The sequence below is a fragment of the Choristoneura fumiferana genome, chromosome 24, assembly GCF_025370935.1.
Source record: "Choristoneura fumiferana chromosome 24, NRCan_CFum_1, whole genome shotgun sequence".
In the NCBI taxonomy this organism is placed as follows: Eukaryota; Metazoa; Arthropoda; class Insecta; order Lepidoptera; family Tortricidae; genus Choristoneura; species Choristoneura fumiferana.
Genome location: NC_133495.1, coordinates 274,836 through 299,254, shown reverse-complemented (window position 1 = coordinate 299,254; position 24,419 = coordinate 274,836). Strand labels below are relative to the sequence as shown.

The window sequence follows — 24,419 nt, the reverse complement described above, 5'->3', positions numbered from 1 at the left end:
AATTCGACCAACTTCCAGTAGTCGGATTAACTTTGAAATTTGGCATACTTATGTAAATCAAGTGACAATGCAATAATCTAGCAGTGAAATCCTGGTAGTCCAGCCAGGATCGTCTCCGCAGGATGGAACTCTTCAACGGTTAATAACATCGACTTGAAATTTGGTATGCAAATGTAGTTTGGGTGACAATGCAAGTACAGTCAACAAAAAGTACAATCAGCAAAAAAAGCTTGTATTAAAAATGTTTTTTTTATGGTTAGGTTTTTTTTTATGAACATGAAACTTTATGTCACTTATGAGAGAGTTCGATGTCAAATTACAATAAGTCCTACATATAAAGGTCGCTGGGTGGTATGAGGTTAAATGCATGTGTGGCATTGCCGAAAAAATCAGGAGACTACATAATTTTTAACTTTAGTCGTTTGTTGTACTCATATCCTGCCCAATTTCGTTTCCCAGCTTTATAAATTTTACTAGTTTGTTGTACACTAGTATGCCCCCCACAGCAAGATGGGGGTGGGTGAAGTCGGTGACCGGACGCTCTGTCGTGTCACTTCTTTCTCCCTCACCTACTTAAGAAGTTGCTTTTCTTAATTCCGTAAATGATAAACGCAGTATAATTCTAAAACATTTTTTTTTTCTTTATTCGTCCATTCGGACAGGCTAAGGTACGGGACCATATATCGCCTCGTCACCTCTTTTAAAGTTTAATAGTTTATCAATTTATAGTATTTTAGGGTTGTCAGTAAAATACCAGATCAAAAATCTACTGATGCGGAGCAAAAATTTACTTACAAGATAGGATCAGGAGGTACCTACTTGTCTACCAACGATGCTTTCGACTGTAAATTGGTTTCCTATTGACATATTCTTATTACAGACATACCTTCAGATCGTCACGGTATGCTAATAATGAATCTATAATTGCATGAGACTACTTGTAATAATAAAAACAAAGTTACGCAGCAATGCATTATGCAGCACGCGTACAAAGCTGCGGGCAAGAACTAGTAATTAAATCTAAAGTACTAAGATATTAAATCTTGTCATTAAAGACTTGATGGGCCCTTAACTGGGCTATCAGAGGTAGCATTGCTGCATTAATTCAACCGCCCACCTCGGCCGGGCTATTTCTAACTTCATAAACCGGGTTTGGAACTTAGTAACAACATTGGTTCTGAGGAAAACCAAAATTAACCCACGGTTCTGCTAGTTTGAAGCCAAGGAAGTTTATGAATGATTGAAAGTAAGAAAATAAATAACATTTTACATCCAACCGACGTTTGCCTGAGACTCTGAATTATCGACGTATCACGTTTGGCTCGTTTGTTACTTTGGAAGAACTGAGACCCGAATATAACAGTAGCTGACTAGATACAAAGTTAGTAAAATAACTTACATATTTGGTTATTATTTGTTTTGTGGTTATTTGGTTCTGTTGATAAATAAACAGACAATACTGTTATAGGCGCAGACAAAGACTTGTAACATAAAGCTGATTACGCCCCCTTTGGGTCAAGAGATAAAATGAAAGACTCTATTCAAAACGTCTTCATAACGACCTCTTTTGTTCACATACACTTTAGGTAGGTACTCAATACGGCTTCGTCGTTCATATATCGTGTTTTTTCTTTTTATTTCCGTTATTTCGACAGTAGTCTCGTTTCGTGTTACGGGTGCCCATGGGCGGCGGTGATTACTTCCCATGAGGTGACTCACATGCTCCTTTGTCTCCTCTTATATAAAAAAGACTGCTCAAAAAATACCTGGTAATTCGATTTTGGCCGAATTGTTTTTTTTTTCATACGTTATTCTTGCTTTCTTTTACTAAATATGTGTAAATAAAAAAAAATAGTAACACACTTTTAAAAATTACATAAATTAAGAATCTTTCATTGTTGTACCGTGCTTAATTATTTAATTAATTATCATAATTCTTGATTATCTTTTGAACAGTAAGAGTTAGGCCACTACGACGGCACTACTTAGTATCTTGGAGAAAGTATTATTATTAGTAGTTGTTGTATATATGTTAAATAACTGATTATTGTTACTAATATTTGTTAAATTTTTAGTGACCTTACGCGTCCGTCATATTCAGCTGAAAATCTGTTTTTGTTTTTAAATATATTGCTCACAATGTGGACACTGTCTTGTAAATGACACTTCATTATTTGTTTATGAGCTATGTTTGATTGTTTGTGTTCCAATAAATATAAGTTAATAAACTAATTAATTACATAATTGCATTTGAACTGTTGAATATTCAATTAAAGTTAACGCTACTCAAATATAACAGAGTAGAAATACAGCAATGCCGCGCTAAAAGAGATGGCACTCCAAGAAGAATGTTTTGTAATGGGTGCCAAACTTAGACTAAAGACTTGTTAATGAATGTAACATGTGTTGGGGATTAAAGAGGAGCGGCTGGAGCGACACGTGTGACGCGTTACCGTGCGCATGCGCAGGAACGCGCAACTGTCAACTCGGTAGCTATAGCCGTTTAATGATAATTATAACATTGTAATGTAAAGAAAAATCCTATGTATGTTTTTAATTATTAGCCTAATTTGTAAGTTTTTTGTAATCAAATCTTGCAACTCTATTTTTACCCATTTTAAGTCCGGTTCATTTGAAAATTTTACTCAACAAAAAGGTTGTAGGTATGTACCATCAGCCAAATATGGTCTACCACTTTAAACTTGATAATCGTTTGCATGCCATAAAACAATAATGCCAATAAACGTGTCTGTCAACTGGAAAGTTCGAACTTAGCGACATATTAATTTGATAGGAACTTGTTTAAAAATTGATAGACCACTTATTTGGCTGATGGTACATGCGATAGAGGATGCACAGTGAAGCTACATCTCTACGCAGCGTCAAAGAGTCAAGTCGATCAGAAACTCGCTGGCAGCCGACTATTCGAGTCGCTCTCCGTTGTATGCGGTCCAGAGGGAGAAGCTGGTACTGGGGAGCCCCTGCCCACAGATGAGAGCAGTATTCCATATGTGGGCGAACCTGCGCCTTATAAAGCTGGAGGCGGTGGGCCGAAGTGAAATATTGTCTCGATCTGTTGAGCACGCCGAGCTTCTTTGAGGCTAATTTAACCTTACCCTCTAAATGGCCGCGGAACTGGACTTCACTCGAGATGTCAATACCAAGGATTCCGATACTGGCTGTGGTAGCTAGGGAAGTGCTTTCGAAAAGAGGTGATGCGACAAACGCAGACTTTTTTGTGGTAAACGCGCAAACCTGTGTCTTTGTGGGGTTAAAACGGACTAAATTAAGTTGACCCCATTATGAAACTTCTTTAAGGGAAGTCTCAATTTCAGACACAAGTTTGTTTCGGCACTCTGTGACGTTTTCCCGAGAAATATTGGCGCGGCCGGTGTAAGAGGCATGTGGCAAACAAAGAGTGCATAAAATGCCTAACGACTCTAATTCCAGGGCCGGTAGTACGTGTCACATATTTTTGCGCGCTCCGCTGTGGCAGATATTAATGCAGGTGACTGTACTTAGATGATTAGGGATCCTATCCTATAGCACTCTTTGTAACGAACCCTATGAAAGGAGCATGCCCGTCAGCCCTTGACATGTAACCTTGACAGATTACAGATAACCCAAGGACTAATTAGTATTGTTTAAACATGTATACTTACGTAATACAATACTATACTTTAAGCGATAAAGCCGCCTACTGCTTTTATTTTTGTAATCACTCTGCACTGATTTGTGTGTTAAATCAATGCAACAATAAGGTCAAACTGTTTGTTTATTTGTAGGGCTAATCTCGGGAACTACTGAACCGTTTTCAAATATATTGAATTTAATTGATTGTAGCTTTTATGCTACAATATCCCACGGTAACATAGATTGCTTTTATCCCGGAAAATTTAAAGTTCTGCAGGATGCAGCCGGACAATGCGTCCGGCAATAGCTAGAAAAGAGCACATATTTTTTACACGTAACGTTGTTATGTTATTCACGTTTTTGTTACTATAGTCATGCGTAAGCGATAATTTTTTAATGACTATGGATTCATTGGCACCTCTGTCGGCGTGTATCGACAGTAAACTGTTATAAAAAATATTATTAAATTATATATTGGTGTTAATTAAATAACTGAAAACCAGATAGTAGTTTGATCAGAATCGAGAGTAGAATCGATTACACTATGTTTTAAATTATATTGTGTTTGTGTTTTTAAATCCCTTTTTTATTGTGCCCAGCCAGTCTAAAAGTTACGACTGCAACAGGCGCCAATTAATACTTAAATTTAACGTACATACATAAAATATTTGTGATCTCGACTATCACTTTAAAAAAGTAATGTCTTTTACAGGTGACTATTATCAAAGTTTATGCAAGTTCAAATACATTACATATAGGTACTTATATATTAGTTTATGTACGGTCCTAATTATATAGATAAAGAAATTTCTAACAGGGGTTCACAGTAAAAATTCAATGCACAACCACTCTGTTCAAATGCACAAAAAGTAGTTACACTGTAAATGCAATTCCAATATTAGCTTACATTTTTGAATTGAATTAATTTTTGTAAATTAAGGGGCTGTTTCACCATCCATTGAGTAGTGTTAACTGACGGTTAAAGGTGATGCCGTCTCTATTTGTTTTGTTCGAATAGACGGAGACGGCATCACATTTAACCGTCACTTAAAACTAATCAATGGATGGTGAAACAGCCCCTCAATAAATTATAGCCTACAAAAATCACTTAGAGCCATTTAATGCCCCCAGTCAAGGAGTGCCTCAGTTTCCTCATAGTTGAGCATAGTCAACCATTCAGCAGGTTTTTTTTTACATTCGTAGACATGTATGAAACCGATACCGTTATGATGCGTCACGACACAACACGACAGATGAATGTGGATGCGGCTTTAGCTACGCTTTGCGTCGAGTTGTTTTGCCGTACGTGACCTTTCAACTCTGCGCAATATTAGCGCTGAAAGTCTTAAAGTTATCTTTGTTTACCGTTATTGATGTTTGAAATTTAATCTTCAAATATTTGGTTATGAACATCCAAGTAGATAAACAAAAGTTATATATTTTTCCCCTACAAAGGAGACAATATTTTCATTCGACGACCCTGTCATTAAATCTTGATGTAATTTAATTAAAACTTCCTTTGACAGTATCTTTTACTGCGTAGTCGGATTCGACAAGTGATCTCTTTCTCGAAATTGGACCTACCTAGCTGGACCGTTTGTCCCAGGTATGCAGTCTTCAACAACTTCGAGCGCAGAGCCTCCGACTATTACGGGAGTTGGCACAACATGGACATTAGACATGACTTTCGTCTTGTCCATGTTCATTTTCAGGCCAACTCGGTCGAAATCTCTGCTGAGGTCGGCGAGCATAGCACTGAGGTCCTACATGATCTCAGCCATGACTACAATATCGTCGGCGATTATGTAGATCTGCATGTGGAAATTGGACGTACGACCAGTGTCCGTATTGGCTACACGCGGGCGCTCGTGATTGCATTCATCATCTCTTCCGACCCTCATCCTACACCGTGTGATAGAAAGACATAGTGAAAACGATTGTGATTCCAAGTAGGTACGTTAGAGTCTAACGTTGTACGGTACGGTTAGACGATAAGGCCTTTGCTGTAATAAAGCTACATCTCTCCTTGTATTTTTTTGAATTACAGTCAAGCTCTCCTACGGAATCCGACTAACCATGCATGAATGTAGGTACAAGCCGTGCAGCCCATCACTGAATATCGATTTTCTTTCAGGTATACCAGGCGAGGATCTGTCGTTCCCGCACGCGGGCGACGCGGCCGGCGCGTGCGACGCGGGCCAGTTCCTGTGCCGCGACGGCTCGCGCTGTGTACCCGCGGCGTGGCGCTGCGATGCCCACGACCACTGCCCTGATGGATCCGACGAGCTACACTGTGGTATGTGTAATGTAGGCTAGCGTGCGGGTATTGAAGGGTGGGTAACAGAATAGTTGGCAGAAAGATTGCGATCGCATAGGCCTAGTGGAAGTGGAAGTTCATTGTTTTACATTCGGTTAATGTGCTCGTATTTCTCAACCCGGAATGTACGAAAATAATGCATAATTTTATAATTCGTGCCCTCATGCGACAAGCAAGAGTCATACATTATTGTTCGGGGTATATCTACTGTGGAACAATAATGTACCATCAACCAAATACGCGGTCTACCACCCTAAAGGTGATAATCGTTTGCATGTCATAAAGCAATAATGCCAATAGACGTGTCTGTCAACTTGAAAGTTCGACTTTAGCGACATATTCATTTGATAGGAACTTTTTTTCAAAATTGATATATCATTTATTTGGTTTATGGAGGGTTCATGGAACATATGTGTATGTATGTATTAGTGGTCGTACATTAATCACAACTATATGCTGATTAGAATATTATCTCCCCTAAAAATTCCTCTCATTTGTTACAGAACACTTGAAACACTTGCCAAGCACGAGCGCGAACAGCTCCGAGGTGCAGTGCGGCGCGGGGCAGTTTCGCTGCGCCACGTCCGGCCGCTGCGTGCCGCACGCGTGGCGCTGCGACGGCGACAACGACTGCGGGCCCAGGGACGACTCCGACGAGGATCCCTTCCAATGTACGTGTGATAAGGGTTTATGATCACTGACACGGATTAGACGCCAGAGGGCAGCGAAGTGGCAAGCGTGTTCACTGTTCATTGCGCGGCCGAGACCCTTGCCGTATAATGGTTACCTGGCAGCACATGCAATGGAACGAGAAAACCCTCGCCGCTTAACGGCCCGTCCTGCTGCCCGCTATCCAGAGCGGAGCGAGGCAGCAGAGCAGTGAGCGCGATAAAAATCCACCAATAGAAATGCGTAAAATCTTCCGCTCTTCAGTGGATATGGAGTTAGTAACTAGCAGTGGCGAAGAGTCAGATATTTCCATGGTATAGTCGAAGCAAAATCGCTTAAATCTTTCACAAATCCTGAGTTCACTGCAAAACTCACAGGGGATAGATTACTTAACACCAGCGTACGCTGTTGAGCTTAGTCCTTGTCAACTCAACAGCTTATCTTGTTAACGTTAATGGTGATTCGTCATCGTGCACAATTGCAGCCTTGACGAATCTAACGTTAATCTCACGTTTATTTAGACCATTATAACTTGTTTTGGATCTGTTAAAGCAACTTTTTTTAAAGACAAGCTGTCTGCTAACTGCTAAAAGCTAATAGTTTTTGCGTTATGTTGAGCGCTTCTCCTACCTACTGGTGGAAGAGTGATAAATCAGTACATCATGTATTGTGTATCTTACCTATTTTGCTTCCCACTGCTGGGCAAAACCGTACCTTTTACTCCATTCTGGCATGTCGCGTGAGTTCTGGCCATCACGTGCGATATACATCTCCGCTTTGGTACAGCCTCTGCAGAAACTTATTTTTATAATGATTTTCCTTCGCGTGTAAGTGGGACTTATGAGTGAAGAAACCGTTAATAATCTAACTAAAGTCAGAGCCCTCTCGAGTAATGTTATGTTTGTACCGCAGGCCAGAAGGAGTTCAAATGCCCGAACAACACGGCGCGCTGTTCGACCCCGCTGGGCGGCGTGTTCGAATGCGCGCCCGTCCGTGGCTTCTGCGACGGCATGCGGCGACTGCCGCGACGGCAGCGACGAGTGGGACATATGCGACAACTGTAAGTTGATTTTAGGGTACCGTAGACAAGATGGCAAAAACGGAACCGTCCGTCCGTCCGTCTCGGATACGCGTAGAAATATCGAGTTGAAAAAACCATATAGCCGGAGAGCTAGCTACGTGAATGCGTTTGCAATTTATAGAGCAATGAAATCCTTCCAGTTAGTGTGTGATATAGGTAGTATCACTATTAAATATACTCAGGTTTACAGTCGCTTGAAGCTGTGAAAGATTCAAACTTGTAAGTATTGTATTGTGAAACTCTTTATTGTACTAAAACGCATGAAATTAACAGGATAATAAGATCTAAGTCAACGCAATCAAAATACTGTCAGTATATAGTCATTAAAAAAAGTGTTTCCATACAAATTGCTGTAACCAGCTTTATCAATGGAAACTTACCTATTTATTCCCCTAAGTGGCGGCCTTATGGCTTGGGCCAATGCCAGTTACGATGAAAGGGTTGCAGTTGATTCTGCAGAATGACAAAAGTTAAATGCTTTTTTTTCAGTCACAATATCGCAGTGTGCGCCCCTGAAGTGCGCCGAAGGCTGCCGACCAACATACGAGGGCCTGACCTGCTTTTGCAGCGATGGATACCAGCCTGTAAACGGGAAATGTGAAGGTGACTTCTTTCTTAGTTATGTAACTTATGTACAGCATGTGTTTCCCTTTTTAATGCGGGTTTTCACAGAGGCGAAATATCGCTAGATGGCGTTGGTATCGTTAGGTTCGTTTGACGTTTGCTTGCGATTGGCTCATTTAGTTTTTTTCATCACACTTGCTCGTAAACAGTGTCGAAACATGCAGGCTACCTTGGTTGCAACCCCCCAAATAAAACCCGTGGTCGGTAAATGAGTCATTGCCAGTACTAATTTTCTTGTCATGAAGCCCAAGGTCGGTAAATGAGTTTGTTACTGCATGGCGTGCAGGAGCGCGGCGCGCGCACGTCGGGCACATGCTGGGGGGGAGGGGGGTGTGCGCGGAGGCTGGCGCTGCCAAGAGCGTGGTCAGCGGTGTCGGCAATTTTTGAAAAAATATTAGTTTTTCTTTTACAAATATACAATTTACTCGGCGCGTGCGGTACTAGAATTACGAACATCGACTCATTAAAGCCCTCAGTCTTCGACTTCGGGCTTCTAATAGACTCGTTCGTAATTCCTTGTTTACCGCCCCTAAGACACAATGTACTATTAACCAATCACGAGCAAACGTCAAACGGACCTCACGATACTAACGCCATCTAGCGATATTTCGCCTCTGTGAAAACCCTCATTCCCGACGCAAAAGAGGGGTTTTGGCATTTTGACTTAGATTCCGTAGTCTGCCCCTCTGGGCAATGCCTATTCTTCACCGCTAGCACACATTGACTTACTCTTGTTTCGCACAGACCTGGACGAGTGTCAGGAGGAAGCGGCGTGCGCGCAGCGTTGCCGCAACACGCCGGGCTCGTACTCGTGCGCGTGCGTCGCCGGCTACAAGCTGCAGCCCGATGGACACTCCTGCCGCGCCCTATACGGTATTATACTTTAGTTCATAACTACGAGTAAGTTTCTGAAAAAAATAATTAAAACTAGTTTTTCTTCCGTAATATGCTGCTTACATTGTCATGTCATCCAAACTAGGTATTTGTTTGTACTAAGTTTCAAGTCTCATGTTGGGGGAAATAAGTCCTCGAGTGGCGACCACGTCCTTTAAAGACGAAGCGTTGGCAGGCCTCCCACTTGGTGGACTGACGACATTGTGAGAGTTGCGGGCAACCGGTGCAAGTGACAATTTGTCGTTCATTGTGGTGTTTTAAGGGAGATGGTCTTTGATCAGCATTGGACATCTCCCGGCTGATGATGAAGCTTTTAAGGCGCTGACATTAATCGGTGAAGAGTTCCATCTTCAGGGACGATTCTGGCCTGACCGGACTGCCAAAATGTCACTACCAGATTAGTCAATATCAAAATTTCAGTGGTTGAAAAATAATGCATTCAATAATTGTTTTTGCTTAGATCCAGCAGAGGACCCAGCATCACTGCTGGTGATAACCCAGCAAGGGATATCCCGCGTGTGGCCCGCCGGCGTCCCGCGAGGCAGAACCAACCAGACGCTGCCGGCTCTGCATGCTAGTGCCATGGACTTTGACTACTCCAACAAGTTAGTAATAAGCGACCCGGCAGACAGCTTGGCTGCCAAGAATTACCAGCAAGGGAGATTTCGCTTCCAGTTAAACTTACTAACAATCGTCGTTTCGTTTTTACTAACAATTAAAGGACAGAAAACGACTCCGAGGTAAAAGTTTGTTAGTCACCCTGGACATCACAGTCTGAAATGAATAGTTTTGATTTTATTCATGAAAGAAGACGAAAATTTACCATTCCCCCCGCCCTCATATTTTAATTTAATTAACAAAAATACAATAAAAAAATACAAATAAAAACAGCCGAGGATAGATTAAAATTTTATTTTTGTATTTAAGAGGGGGAAAACGGGCATGGGGGTCACCTAATGGGAAGTTATCACCGCCGCCCATGGACGCCTGTCTACACGAGGGGTATCACAGGTGTATGGCCGGCCCTTTGAGAGACTGATAGGCTCGTTTTTAAAAGTTTTTTTGTTTTTAGTCGGTTAAAATGCCGCGAGCCAAGCCACGACCTTTATTGAAGAGGAAGGGGATAAGAAATTTAGCGATTACGTGCGGGCGCTCGCGATAGCATTCATCATCTTTTTCTATCCTCGTGTTATCCGCACTGGGCCCGCGTGGGAACTATAGCCCAAGCCCTCTTGTTCTGAGAGGAGGCCTGTGCCCAGCAGTGGGACGTATATAGGCTGGGATGATGTTGATGTTGATGATGATGCTATAGTGACGTAACGAAGTGATGAAATCTATTGTGATTTCAAGTGCGTTAGATAATAAAGTCTATGATTCTCGTTTGATTTCAGATCGTTTTGCTACATTCACCACAACTTCAGCCGCTCCGGCGTCGTGTGCGCATCAGTTGACGACATGGCTAAACGCTGGCAGCTGGAGCCGCCGACTCTGTTCCCTTCAGTTGATTGTAAGTAGCAAACTTATTGTACAATCAAACTAGTTTACTAATTGAAAATACAAACTGAAATACAGATGCACAGAAAAAACAGAAAAATAAGACCATCACTGGGAATCGAACCCAGGTCCTCGGTAATCCGTACCGCGTGCTATACCGCTACACCACTGATGGTCAACGGTATCGCCCTATGCACCTCATATCTCAGCTTGTGTTTCTTACTTAGTCACTTAAGCAGCTAACCGCTCACCCGGACAAGAGATATCGTTTCTAAGCAATCAAATTAAGATTGTTTTTTTGGAATCTTTTTGTATTTTTTATTTCAATTCCAAATTTTTACTTTACCGACGATACCGTTGACCATCAGTGGTGTAGCGGTATAGCACGCGGTACGGATTACCGAGGACCTGGGTTCGATTCCCAGTGATGGTCTTATTTTTCTGTTTTTTCTGTGCATCTGTATTTCATTTTGTATTTTCAATTTCGGTTTTACGGGATGACCGTAAAAGTAAAAATTTGGAATTGAAATAAAAAATACAAAAAGATTCCAAAAAACCAATCTTAGTTTACTAATGCCTTTCGGAAGTCAAAACAGAAGACCGGTTCCCATTTTCTTTTTCATATGAATCTTCAGGAAAACGAAGAAAACCGACGAGCGACATTAATATTTTGGCTGTTCTGTAATTTCTTCTAAAATCCGATGCATGATATTTTATTTTACTAAGGGGCTGTTTCACTATCCATTGATTAGTCTTAACTGATGGTTAAATGTGATGCCGTCAACGTCTATTCGAACAAAACAAATAGGGACGGCATCACATTTAACCGTCATTTAAGACTAATCAAGTTTTTTGGCCTCGGAAGTGTTGCTTGCTACACGTGCCGAAAATAAAATCTTGTTTTTCCCTTCAAAAAAACCATTTATAATTACATCGGCGATTTCTGTGTAGTTAAACTAGTCTAACTAACCAGTGAGTGTTCGTTTTGTGAGCGTTTTGTCTGTTTTGGTGGGAGATGGAAGGTAACGAACCCCCTGATGGGGGCAAAGGTGATGGTAACCGGGTCGTATTGACGGTACCGCGTAAGCGTGGTGTGGAATCCCAAAATATTGTCAACGAAATTATTGATAAACGTAATATGGATGTCCCAGCCGCGGCTTCCATCCAACACACTTACACTGTCCCCGAATACGCCCCGGGTACCAAATTGTTGTACGGCCCGGGTGATAAAGCACCGTTTATCGTACAAGTCGTTTCAATAACAGAAGACCCTGCCTCCGGTTATTCCATCCGCCCCCTTAAATTCGCCAAGCTCATACACCAAAATGGCATTAGAGGCATCAAACAGGCTGGCATCAAACCCAGCGGTCGTAATAGGATAATCGTGGAATTCATTGACGCTAAATCGGCCAATGAATTTATAGTACACCCCATTCTCTCGCAGCACCAATACTCCGCGACTATACCTACATATAATGTCACCCGGATGGGACTTGTTCGTAATGTCCCTGTAGAATGGACCTTAGAGGAATTCGTCAACTCACTAGAATATTCGAATGATGATTCCAAGGTGATAAAAGCTCGTCGTCTGAATCGAAAATCAACTGAGGATGGTAAGACCCTGTGGATCCCCACTCAAACTGTGGCATTAACGTTTATTGGCCAAACTCTGCCGGAGAAAATATTCTCCTTCTACACCTCTTTGCCCGTAGAGACCTACCAACTTCCCTCAATCCAGTGCAACAAGTGCTGTCGCTTTGGCCACGTTAAGGCTGCGTGCCGTTCCAAGCCTCGTTGCTACAAATGCGCACAACCACACGAAGGAGACTCGTGCTCCGTACTGGAAGACAAGGCCACCTGTCTATCCTGTAGCGGTCCCCACTTTGCCACCCGCTCCTCATGTCCTGAACATGCAAGACAGAAGGCAATTAAGCAGGTAATGTCGGAGGAAAATATCCCGTACAACGAAGCCTCCCTTCGATTCCGACCTGTCCGTCGGTCCTTCGCTGATACTGCCCGCAATTCTCAACAATCTTACTCTAACAGTGATGACTTGTTCGGCCCAACGCCCTTGGATCCTCTACACCCTCCCACTCTCAACGTTCCCAAACCCCTCGGTCATATAGGAAAACCACTTTCACACCTCGTCGTGCGATCCCTCCACGTAGCCCGGGCTACGATAAAGCTGCCCATGACAATATTACTCGCACACCTCAATCCTCACAGCCTAACGGCTGCGCTTACATAAACAGCGATACTGATGCATCAGTATCTCCGAATGACAATCTTATTAAGCTGCTTATCAGCACTTTAGTAAACCTACTCTCTAAATTCTCTGATGCTATACCGTACAACGTCATAGAAATGCTTAACCAACTGTCTACAACAATCTCTCCAAATAATGGCCAGTACAGTCTGCCAAACGGTCATACAATGGAACAGTAGAAGTATTAGAAACAAAAAACACGAATTATCCTATTTAATAAACAAATATAAACCTTTTTTACTCGCCATTTCGGAGACATGGTTGAAGCCGGGTTCCCGCTTCAGGGTCCCTGGCTTTTCATGCCTCCGCGATGACAGTGTTGAGGGTTGGGATGGTTCCGCCATCCTTGTCAAACGTTCCCTTTCGTATTCCCTGTGCTCCATTCCCCAACATTCCCCAGGTATCAATATTGTAGCTGTTAGGGCCTTAGCGTCAACCTTCGTATCTATATATATTCCGTACCCTAATCCCTTCCTCATCACCGAACTAGACTCTATTCTGTCCTCCCTTCCCGGTCCTTTAGTTGTCATGGGCGATTTTAATTGCCATAATAGTCTATGGGGATCCCACTCTTGTGACCCCAACTCACAGCTCCTGCTAGATATCTTTGACAGCTCTAACTTGTGTCTATTAAACAATGGTTCCCCCACTAGGAGAACATCTCCACAGCAAAATCCTAGCGCAGTAGACTTAACCTTAACTTCTCCTGGCCTAGCTTCTAGCCTTGATTGGCAAATCCTCGGTAGGTCGTATGGGAGTGACCATTACCCCATCCTTATTTCATTCCCTATTGGTGTATCAACTCCTCCTCCACTCCCTCCTCTCCTAAAGTTTAGACTAGACAAGGCCGACTGGGGGGAATTCTCTTCCCTGGTAGAGACTGAAGTACAACTGCTGCCCCCCTGTCTCGCATGAAAATTTCCTAGAATCATACAACAGTTTTGTCTCCATTTTATCCTCATCCGCTAATTCCTGCTTCCCCGTAAAAAATACTTCAATAAATAAAATTCCGTCTCCTCCCTGGTGGGATGCAGAATGTACGACCGCAATTAAAGAACGGGATCGAGCCGAAGATCAATTTCTTTCCGATTTGAGCAACATGGACTATTACCTATCCTTTCAAAAATCTAACGCCCGATGTAAGAAACTCCTGCTGGCTAAAAAAAGGCTAGGATGGACGCGTTTTTGTGAAAGCATGTCCCCGCGCACCCCACCTTCCATAGTATGGAAAAACATAAAACGATATCGCGGATCGTTATCTAAGGCAAACCAGGCATCTAACGACCCGAATGTTTGGTTAGACGCATTCCTGGACAAACTAGCCCCTCCATATGCACCTGCGGAAGATTGCTTTCCACCCTCCCCGTCCCCCCCTTCGTCAGACAGAATGGATGAACCTTTCTCCTTTTCGGAACTATCTGCTATCCTGGATCACTTGGATGACTCTTCTCCGGGGATTGATGGTATCCCCTACTCCTTTCTCAAAAACTGTACCGATCTTTCAAAACGTTTTCTGCTTTCCATATTTAACAAAATTTACGAATCTGGCTCCATCCCCGATCCATGGAAACAACAAATTGTCATTCCACTTCTAAAGCCCAATAAAGATCCTTCTGACCCCTCCTCACGTAGGCCAATCGCACTTTCATCTGTGTTAGCCAAGATCCTGGAGCACCTAATCAAAAATAGGCTAGAGTGGATTCTGGAGAGTCGCCATATTCTTTCTCAATCCCAATTCGGGTTCCGTAGAGGACTGGGAACCATGGACAGTTTGTCCATCCTCACCTCCGATATTAGATTAGCTCTCTCTAGAGGTCAACACCTGGTGGGCGTGTTCCTTGATATCACCTCGGCATATGATAATGTACAGCTTCCGCTACTCAGGCAGAAAATGCAACAGCTGAGTATCCCGAGTAAGATGATACACGTTATTTGCAATCTCTTTATGGAACGCTCTATCTGTGTTCGCTCCGACAACCATATGCTACCTCCCAGGACTATCTGGAAGGGCCTACCGCAAGGATCTGTCCTCAGTCCAATCCTGTACAGCCTTTACACCTCGGACCTTGATAAAACTGTTGATTCCTTCTGTGACATTCTGCAATATGCCGACGACATTGTTCTATACTATTATTCTGACTCCTTCCCTGATTGCACATCCCGTCTGAACGCTGCTTTAAGATACCTTAATGAGTGGCTCCAAGATCATGGCCTAAATTTGTCACCATCCAAGAGCCGTGCGGTTGTATTCTCTAGAAGAAGGTGGATCCCCGATATCGACATTGTCATCGACGAGGAACGTGTGAGTAGGATAATGTTAAGTTTCTAGGTGTTCATCTGGATTCTCGCATGACCGGAGTTCCCCATCTGAAATATGTCCAAAACAAGTGTGAGAAAGGTATAAACGTGATGAGAGCTCTCTCTGGGGTATGGTGGGGTGCTCATCCCTACTCACAGAAACTACTGTATAACGCGATCGTTCGGAGCCACCTTGATTACGGCGCTTTCCTCTTGGAACCATGCAGCAAACTTTCGTTGTCCTGCCTCGATAAGATACAATCAAGATGCCTCCGAATAATAGCTGGGGCTATGAAGTCCTCTCCCATTAATGCCCTTCAAGTGGAATGCCTCGATCCCCACTGAGACTCCGTAGACAGTTCCTATCTGACCGCTACCTTTTGAAAACTATTCAATATTCCGACCACCCAATTATGTCTCGTCTATTAAACCTTTCCCACATAATTCCTTCGTCTAAATACTGGACGCATAAAGAAGTCCCCTGCTTAATAAAAACCTTCCAAAAATATTCCGACAATCCCCCAATTCTTAAATTTACTGGCAACCCTCTGTTCTCCATTAACTTTGATGCTCTCATCTTCCAGCCTAACATAATCCTTTCGTTTGGTATTAAGAAAGATACTCTCTGCGCAGACTCCATCTTCAATAAGACTCTGTCAGAAAAATGGGAAGGATGGACTTCCGTATTCACTGATGCCTCCAAACTATCTGAGCAGGGTAACGTGGGTTCGGCAGTGTGGATCCCTCGCTATAAAATCATGCTCAGTTTTAGTTGTCATCCCAAGTCGTCAGTGTTTTCCGGGGAAGCTATTGCCCTCTTTGAGGCTGTCTCGTATGTGGAATCTCACAAAATAAATAAATCGATTATCTTCTCTGACTGTCGTAGTTGTCTTCAAGATATTTCTAAATTCCCATTTCGTGCTAAAGACAATCTTTACATTAACCTTAAAACTAGAGAAACCCTCCATAAATGTCACTTACTAGGCATTGAAGTTGTTCTCGCTTGGATCCCGGGACACGCTGGCATCGCTGGTAACGAGCAGGCTGACGCATGCGCCAAACAAGCTACCCAAATAGGCTGTACTTCCCACTCAGACTGCTTTAGCCAGGACATCAGAGCTTCGGCTAAATCCAATCTTCTTGAACATTGGAGCCAAGAATGGAGTGTCTCGCGGCTCTCCAAAGGTAAATCTTATGGAGAAATTCAACCGAACCTGCCGACCAAACCGTGGTTTTTTAAATATCGGACAGCCAGCAAACGTGCTACTTCCACGATTATTCGATTACGTCTCGGCCATGCCTGTACCCCCTCATTTCTGGCAAAGATCCACGTGCGTGACCATTCGCTGTGTGAGTGTGGTCTCGAGGAGGGTACACCGGACCACATATTCTTCAACTGCCCCAATATCCCTGCCTCCTTGTACGACTATCTCCCTGACTTTATTCCCCGTCCAGCAAGTTTTAGGTCCACGCTTTCCTTTGTAAATACTGACTTTGTTGATGTCTTAACTCGATTTATTTCCCACTTTAACATCAAACTATAATCCCTTGCGTACTTATTATATGTTTTCTTTGTTTGTCCTATCTAACCAGTATATGTCTATAAGTAGTTAACAATTTTTGTTGTTGTTGTTGTAGGTACCCCGAACTAACCCTACCGGTCACTTGACAGCACAGCGCCGTACCTACTTTTTTAAAAAAAAAAACGACGGATCGAGTATCATCTGTAGCTCTCAACCTTGACGCTGGCAAAATTGTCCCATCGGACAAACGCCATACAAAAAAAAAAAAAAAAGACTAATCAATGGATGGTGAAACAGACCCTAAATGTTGGGACTACCACAATAACCCGTTTTTAAGCAATCACTTCTCGTATCGATTCCTTACAGGCTTAGCCCGAGCAGCAGGCGCACACACACTCCCACGCGACTTAACTCTCCTCGTATTCTGTTCGTCCTAATAGTTTTATTACTTCAGAATAGCTGGTCGTCAAGCCTAGTTTAGACTTGCAAGAAATGTGGTGCAAGTTGTACTAAGCGGGGTATCGATTTCGCATCGACTGACTAATTCGACGAGCATTGTTCGACCGCGGCAAGTCTGTATTTTGTCCAAGTTGCCGCGTGCGGCGGCACGGTATTCATAGCGCGTGGCTTACGCGCGAGCCAACCTTCGATAGTTTGCCGCGCGAAGTTAATACACAGCTTTGCATAAGTCGTAAATAAATAAATAAATAATAAATAAATATCACGGGACAATTCACACCAATTGACCTAGTCCCAAAGTAAGCTTAGCAAAGCTTGTGTTATGGGTACTAAGCAACGGATAAATATAATTATATAGATAGATACATACTTAAATACATAGTAAACACCCAAGACCCGAGAACAAACATTCGTATTTTTCATACAAATATCTGCCCCGACACGGGAATCGAACCCGGGACCTCAAGCTTCGTAGTCAGGTTCTCTAACCACTAGGCCATCTGGTCGTCTGAAATGGAACGAGTATGAAGAATTCAATCAAACGCAGCAATGTATATAAACTGTGCTTTAGATTTGACAGCTGGTTTGTTTGCAGCGATCAGCTTCATGGCGCTGGATTGGGTGTCGGGCGCGTGGTACCTCGTGGACGGCGGCGCGGGCGCCATGTTCGTGTGCGCGCCGCGGCTGCAGCACTGCCGGATGCTTCAGGACTCGCTGGCGAAGCTGCACGGCCTGGCGCTGGACCCCACGCCGCCCGCTGCCAACGAGCCAGCCGGGTATGTAGCGACCAGCTCAGGCGCGGACTGCTGCGCGGGCGCCATGTTCGTGTGTACTGTCAGCTACATTCATAATCTGACCGTGGCTTATCTCATTGTGTCTTAAGGGCGGTAAACAAGGAATTACGAACGAGAGTCTATTAGAAGCCCGAAGTCGAAGACTGGACCTTTAATGAGTCGATGTTCGTAATTCTAGTACCGCCCGTGCGACATACAATGTTTTTCATAAAATTTGCGAGTAAAATTGTATATTTGTAAAAGAAAAACTAATATTTTTTCAAAAAATGCCGATACCGCTGACTACGCTCTTGGCAGCGCCAGCCTCCGCCCCCCCCCCCCATCATGTGCCCGACGTGCGCGCGCCGCGCTCCTGCGCGCCATGCAGTAACAAACTCATTTACCGACCTTGGGCTTCATGACAACAAAATTAGTACGGGCAATGACTCGCTTACAGACCACGGGTTTCATGACAAGCACATTAAGGTCGAGGGTTTTATTTGGGGGGTTGCAACCAATGTAGCCTGCATGTTACGGCACTGTTTACGAGCAAGTGTGATGAAATTTTTTAAAAAGGATTAATAGTGTCACGGTTGGATGGAGCTGTCGACCTAAAGCCTAAAGCCAGGTTTGACCAGTTGACCCGGATTGATGTCGATGTAAAATGAGGAATACGTTGTTACAGTTTCATGTTCTGGTCTGTTTGGGGCGCGTCGCCGGCGCGCGTGCTGCGCTCTGAATTGTGGGGCGGAACACCCGTCGATCTGGTGTCTGAAAGACTGGTACGTATTAATAATAATAATAATAATAATATTACACTATCCCATGACACGTAACACAGTATAATGACTCTTTATTGACACATAAACAACACATCCCTATAAAACGAAGTGCAAAATTTGATCTTCGTCTCTTGCCGCCTCGCTGACGGTTAAGTTATTCAATACGAGAGTGAAAGGGGCGGTACGATACCAACTTCGTAGTAGCCCCCCAGTACAGAAAACGCATACCACATACTGTCATATTTATTTTTTCTCACTTCATGCTAGTTTCTCTTTCATTTGATGATTTTTCGCCTATATTAAAAGTTCAAATGAAAGAACAGTGATAGAATAAATAACGAAAGCTGTGCTGCAGTTAATGAGGTGGAAACTGATTAAAATGGGTGTGTACGTTTGAGGCTTTTATAAATAACAGTCACTAAAGGAAGGAAATATGTTAAAATTTATACTCATTCGCACTTGACTGATTTTTTCAATAGATATTAAATGACATTGTACCGGTGTGGTTGTATTGTGTTGTATTGGTGTATTGTTGTCATTGAATATAAGTGATTCTCACGGTAGTTTCATATTCAAAGTGCACATCAGACTCAAAATACAATAGTTATGGTTAACATGTGGCACCATTTTCCCCCAGGTATACCCGACGGCCATAACGCTGGATCTGACGAACAAGTGGATCTACTGGGTGGACGCGTATATGGACAGCGTCGAGCGGAGCGACTACAATGGCGGCCATAGAGTAACTGTCTTTAGAGGATACGAGGTAAGCTATCGTATGTACATTTGGGTCCTACTGAAAAACAACGTTGTGGCTTATTTTTTCTCTCTCTCTCTCACACACACACAAACACATACATTTGTGTTTTTTAGTAGGTAGTAATAACGTGACCTGTGTTGCGGTATGAAAGGTAGTGTTTGTGGTTTGAATTTTTGCTGATTTGGGACCATTTCGTGACATACAACTTTCTTAATTTTTTAATACTTTTTTCATTATTTTAATTTGACTTATCATTTTCGATGTTGTCACATTTTGCCCGTTTTGATCGACCTTTAATTTCAGAAGCTTGTCCTATCGTTTTGTAAAGCTTCAAATAGCAACAACAACATATCTTAAGATTGGTTTTTGGACTCTTATTGTATTTTTTATTTTATTTCAAATCCAAATTTGTTACTTTTACGGTCACTAAGAAAAAAAGCAGGCTGAAATGTGTGGTTCATGGGAGAAATTCGGGATTCTTTTTGGGAGAGGGGGCGGGGCACTGGCGCTACCAAGAGCGCAATCAGGGGTATCGGCAATTTTTGAAAAAATATTAGTTTTTCTTTTACAAATATACAATTTTACTCGCAAATGTGATGAAAAACATTGTATGTCGCACGGGCGGTACTAGAATTACGAACATCGACTCATTAAAGCCCTCAGTCTTCGACTTCGGGCTTCTAATAGACTCTCGTTCGTAATTCCTTATTTACCGCCGTAAGACACAATGTACTATATCTAATGTTTTTATTTTCAGTCAGAAAGAGTGTCACTCATATCCAATTTCGAGGACTCCCTCTACCTGCCGCTGTGGGCCAATCAGAGCGTGCTGTCGACGTCGCGGTACGCACGCACACACGCGCGCTCGCACGTCAGCGCACACACACAGGAGACTATCCCCGTGCCCGCGCGCGTCTCGGCTGTATTGATGTACCATAGACAGAGGCAACCTGTTGGTAAGTGTTTGAGTTTTGGGAATTTACTTGTTGTTAGGGCTCCCTGTCCAAAGGGTGCCAACGGCCGTCCGTCTGTCACAGGGCTCTATCTCTTGAGTCGTAATAGTTAGACACAGTTTTTCACAGATTATGTATTACTGTGGCCCCGCTATAACAACAAATACTAAAAATAGACTAAAATATGTATTTAAGGGGTTCCATACAGCAAACGTGATTATGTTGCCATTTTTTGCTTAACGGCAACAGGTAGACGCTTGAAATATTCATAGAATCTTCAGTTTTATAATCACTTTCAAAATAAATAATGAAATTAAAATAAAATAAATATTTTATTTTAATTTAATTATTTCTCTCCAGCAGAAAAAACTTGTTTTTTTTTTTTGCCGTTTTTTAGCTAATGTCTAATGTTGTATAGATAATGGTACGGAACCCTTCGTGCGCGAGTCCGACTCGCACTTGGTTGATTTTTTAGCATCATGTTTCAAGCAGGCTTTGGGAAAATACATGCATGTATGTTTTGAGTTGTTATTTTGAATATGAAACTACCGTGAGCCTCGCTCATATTACAAGATATAGTCGTGCGAGCGGGGCGCGGGCGGGGGCTCGCAGTGCATGTGTTGCAGCCGCCGCCGAGTCGCGTTGCTCCTAGAGGAAGGGCTACGAATTAGGCCGCGGCCACACCGCTGCTGCACTTAAAAAACGGTGACGGCACGGAATCGCAGTGTCGCATCGTATGCGCACCGTTTTTATTGCATGCTCTCCACAGCGCTGTCTACGCAAACGGTGCGGAATCGCAGTGACGTGCCGTAAACGTCACGAATTTACCGCATGCTCTCTACCAAAAGTCGTGACGTTTACAGCACTTCACTGAGATTCCGCACCGTCTGCGTATTTTGAGCAGCAGTGTGGAGGGCATGCGATAAAAACGGTGCGCATACGATGCGTCACTGTGATTCAGTTCCATCACCGTTTTTGTAGCGGAGTGGCCGCTCCTTTACCCCGAAAGATATCGAGTTAAACTCAATTTAAGACATGAGTTATCCAGTTTATATTCAAATTCAAAAATTCCAAATTCAAATGATTTATTCAGTAAATAGGCCGCAATGGGCACTTTTACACGTCATTTTTTAAACTACCAGCGCTTTCGGAAAGACCATCATTGCCAAGAAGAATGCGCCGCAAGAAACTTGGCAGAAAGTCATTTTTTCATAATAATATAATTACAAATAAAATACTTAAAAACTATATTATACAATTAAAGAAAAAAAATACAAAAAATAATAATAATAAAAATACAGGGATGTATGGGGTCCCTTAGTTACAATACTAAACACTAACTATATCTAAACTATATCTACGTTCAGTGGAAGTGTAGAATGCTTCCACCGTCATAAATTTTAACCCCCTTATTCATAAAACTTAACAAGCCTATGACAAATGCTTTGTTCCTTTCTAACAAATACAAATGTCGAAGTGTCAGATAAGGACAAACGAACTTTAGCGGCATTTTAACTAAAATAGGTTTGATTGTCGTTTATGAATAAGGGGGTAAATATATATTTTTTTTTATAGTGTCCCACCCTTGTGCGGTGAACAACGGTGGCTGCGGCCACATCTGCGTGACGGCGTGGCGCGGCACGACAGCGGTCGCGCACTGCCTCTGCCGCCACGGGTTCCGGCCCACGACCCGCCCGCACAGGACCACTACGGCCTGTTTGCGTGAGTATCATCTTACCACCATCATCATCATTATCAGCCGGAAAACGCCCACTGTTTTGTTTTTGGTTGGTTGGTTTTTTAGAAAAATATGGCTCTGTCCATTGGAGGACAATTTTGCCAGTGTCTAGTAGGTTTTGCCGTTGTACGGTAAAAAAAATCTAGAAAAACGAAATATGATAGGTAATGGTGCATGAACGATGACAGCGCGAATCGTTTTGTTTTTATAAAGCCCGATTCACATTTATCTGTCTTGTTGTGTCGTGATGCATGACGCATCAGAACGGTATCGGTTTCATACATTTTATATGGTTGCGTTCACATTATCTGATGCAGTGTGTTGTGACGGATTGCGTTGTGTCGCTTCACAAGCATAGAGAGAGAGAGACACACAGAGAGCATCACGACACACGACAGATAAATGTTAACCGGACTTTGTTTCATCATCGTAAAGTGTTACAAAGAAAAATATTCAAAAGAAGCGAACAAAAACCATACCTGGTTTATCTGTCACTACGTGAACGAAGGCCTCTGACTAAGACCTCCACAGTGAAAGACAACTATGAACATGAAATGAATGAAGAATGTTTTATTCTTCAAATCGACCGGGTTCGATTACCGAACTGAGTGCAAGTTTTTTTAAATCTATGAATGCAGTTTTTCTTGTTACTAAAATCGATGACACGGTTCTTCGTATCAGACCAGATCTTCGTATGTCTGATAGTTTGAGACTTTCGCATACTGACCGATCAAAATGTTTACACCCTGTATATTTTTAGCAATACGCCTATACTCTGTAACTTACCATGTGGGATGACACTCTTTACCGGCCTGGATAATACCGACATGGAAATACCGAGCCTGTTTTTCCTGTACCTACACGCCCATAGAAACTGACATGAGCTTCTATGGGCGTGTAAATGAAAAACAGGGTCGGTATTATCCGGGCCGATAGAGTGTAACGCACCGGTTCCCTATCGTTTGTCCGAATTTCATATGCCATAATTTATTTATTTATAATTTCACAAAACTTAAATCTATCCTTACAGGTAAATATGCCCAATGCGATAGACAAGTCAGATAATCTTGAAATAGCTAGCCACACAATTTGTCAATACTTTATTCAATTAATAAATTATTCAATTTAATCAATAAAATGTCATAATGTATCGTTTTCCATTATTTTCATTAACAATAAAGTAATTTATTTCTGAATTAGTATTTTCTTTAGAGTTGATATTAAAACTATTCTAACCTATTGCATTCTATAAGATGTCATTTAAAAAAATCATGAAAACAGCACGGTTCTATACATATATTTTATGGCAAACGTTGGTATGGCAAGTGAAAATATGGCAAATGAAATGATGGTAAGTGAAGTAATTCGGTCACGCACCATGTGGCAGGTGTGGAGCTGGACAGCTACCTGCTGGTGTCGCGCGGGTCCCCGCCGCTGGTGCAGGCGCTGTCGCCGGCGCACGCGCAGTGGGAGGCGGCCGCGCCCGCCGCCGCCGCGCGCCCCACCGTCGCTGACGTGCATCTACCTGCGAACCAGCTATACCTGTCCGACGTGCACAGGTACCAGAGGGCTACTACGCAATGAGGGCTATCGTTTTTTCTCTCACCAGATGGCGCACTGTTGCGTGAGGTTTTTAAGTATGGCTTTCAAAGTCTGTTATTACGGGCGTGAAAACAAAGTTTAGATTAAAATCATATTTAATACACCTTAACACCGTACCATAAAAATATTGAGCATGCCATAGTGTTGCATAGTCCCCGTTTTGTTCGGAAAAAAGGGAGGACAAAGGTTTCCGAAAGACAAAACTGTCTCAAAACACAGACATTCATTGCCCCGGAACGCATATTTGCCATAATTAATTTCAGATATTGCAAAATATTCACAAAACTATTCTAATTATAAATAAACCTGCGTAGCTCACCAAAAAACTATGAGATTTGACATTTCGGAGACCTCACGCTACACTAGCGCCTCTAGCGGCGAATTCATACGCGATAGCCCTCATTCGAAAATTGAAATTCATATCGTGCCGTCCCTCTCACTCTCGTGTTAGATAATATAAGCGTCAACGGGACGGCAAGATACGAAGTTCGAATTTCGCACTTCGGAGTGGGGCCTGTCAGAACTGATCGCGACGATCGACCCTTGGTTTTTA

The 24,419-nt window shown here is 42.7% G+C and overlaps 2 protein-coding genes across 2 annotated transcripts in view; both read left to right on the top strand.

Moving 5' to 3' along the window:
- Window positions 1–24,419, top strand: part of LOC141441889 (prolow-density lipoprotein receptor-related protein 1-like) — a 106,476-nt gene that overhangs the window by 37,694 nt on the left and 44,363 nt on the right. The gene's annotated exons all lie outside the window — the stretch shown is intronic.
- Window positions 3,124–24,419, top strand: part of LOC141441699 (low-density lipoprotein receptor-related protein 1-like) — a 28,816-nt gene continuing 7,520 nt past the window's right edge. The window contains exons 1-14 of the mRNA XM_074106506.1: window positions 3,124–3,184; window positions 5,768–5,929; window positions 6,454–6,621; window positions 7,532–7,679; window positions 8,190–8,284; window positions 9,069–9,197; window positions 9,679–9,823; window positions 10,610–10,725; window positions 17,854–18,034; window positions 18,717–18,813; window positions 19,451–19,579; window positions 20,331–20,529; window positions 22,102–22,248; window positions 23,652–23,823. Coding sequence (XP_073962607.1) covers window positions 3,124–3,184; window positions 5,768–5,929; window positions 6,454–6,621; window positions 7,532–7,679; window positions 8,190–8,284; window positions 9,069–9,197; window positions 9,679–9,823; window positions 10,610–10,725; window positions 17,854–18,034; window positions 18,717–18,813; window positions 19,451–19,579; window positions 20,331–20,529; window positions 22,102–22,248; window positions 23,652–23,823 — 1,949 coding nt within the window. The remainder of the gene's footprint in view (window positions 3,185–5,767; window positions 5,930–6,453; window positions 6,622–7,531; window positions 7,680–8,189; window positions 8,285–9,068; window positions 9,198–9,678; window positions 9,824–10,609; window positions 10,726–17,853; window positions 18,035–18,716; window positions 18,814–19,450; window positions 19,580–20,330; window positions 20,530–22,101; window positions 22,249–23,651; window positions 23,824–24,419) is intronic.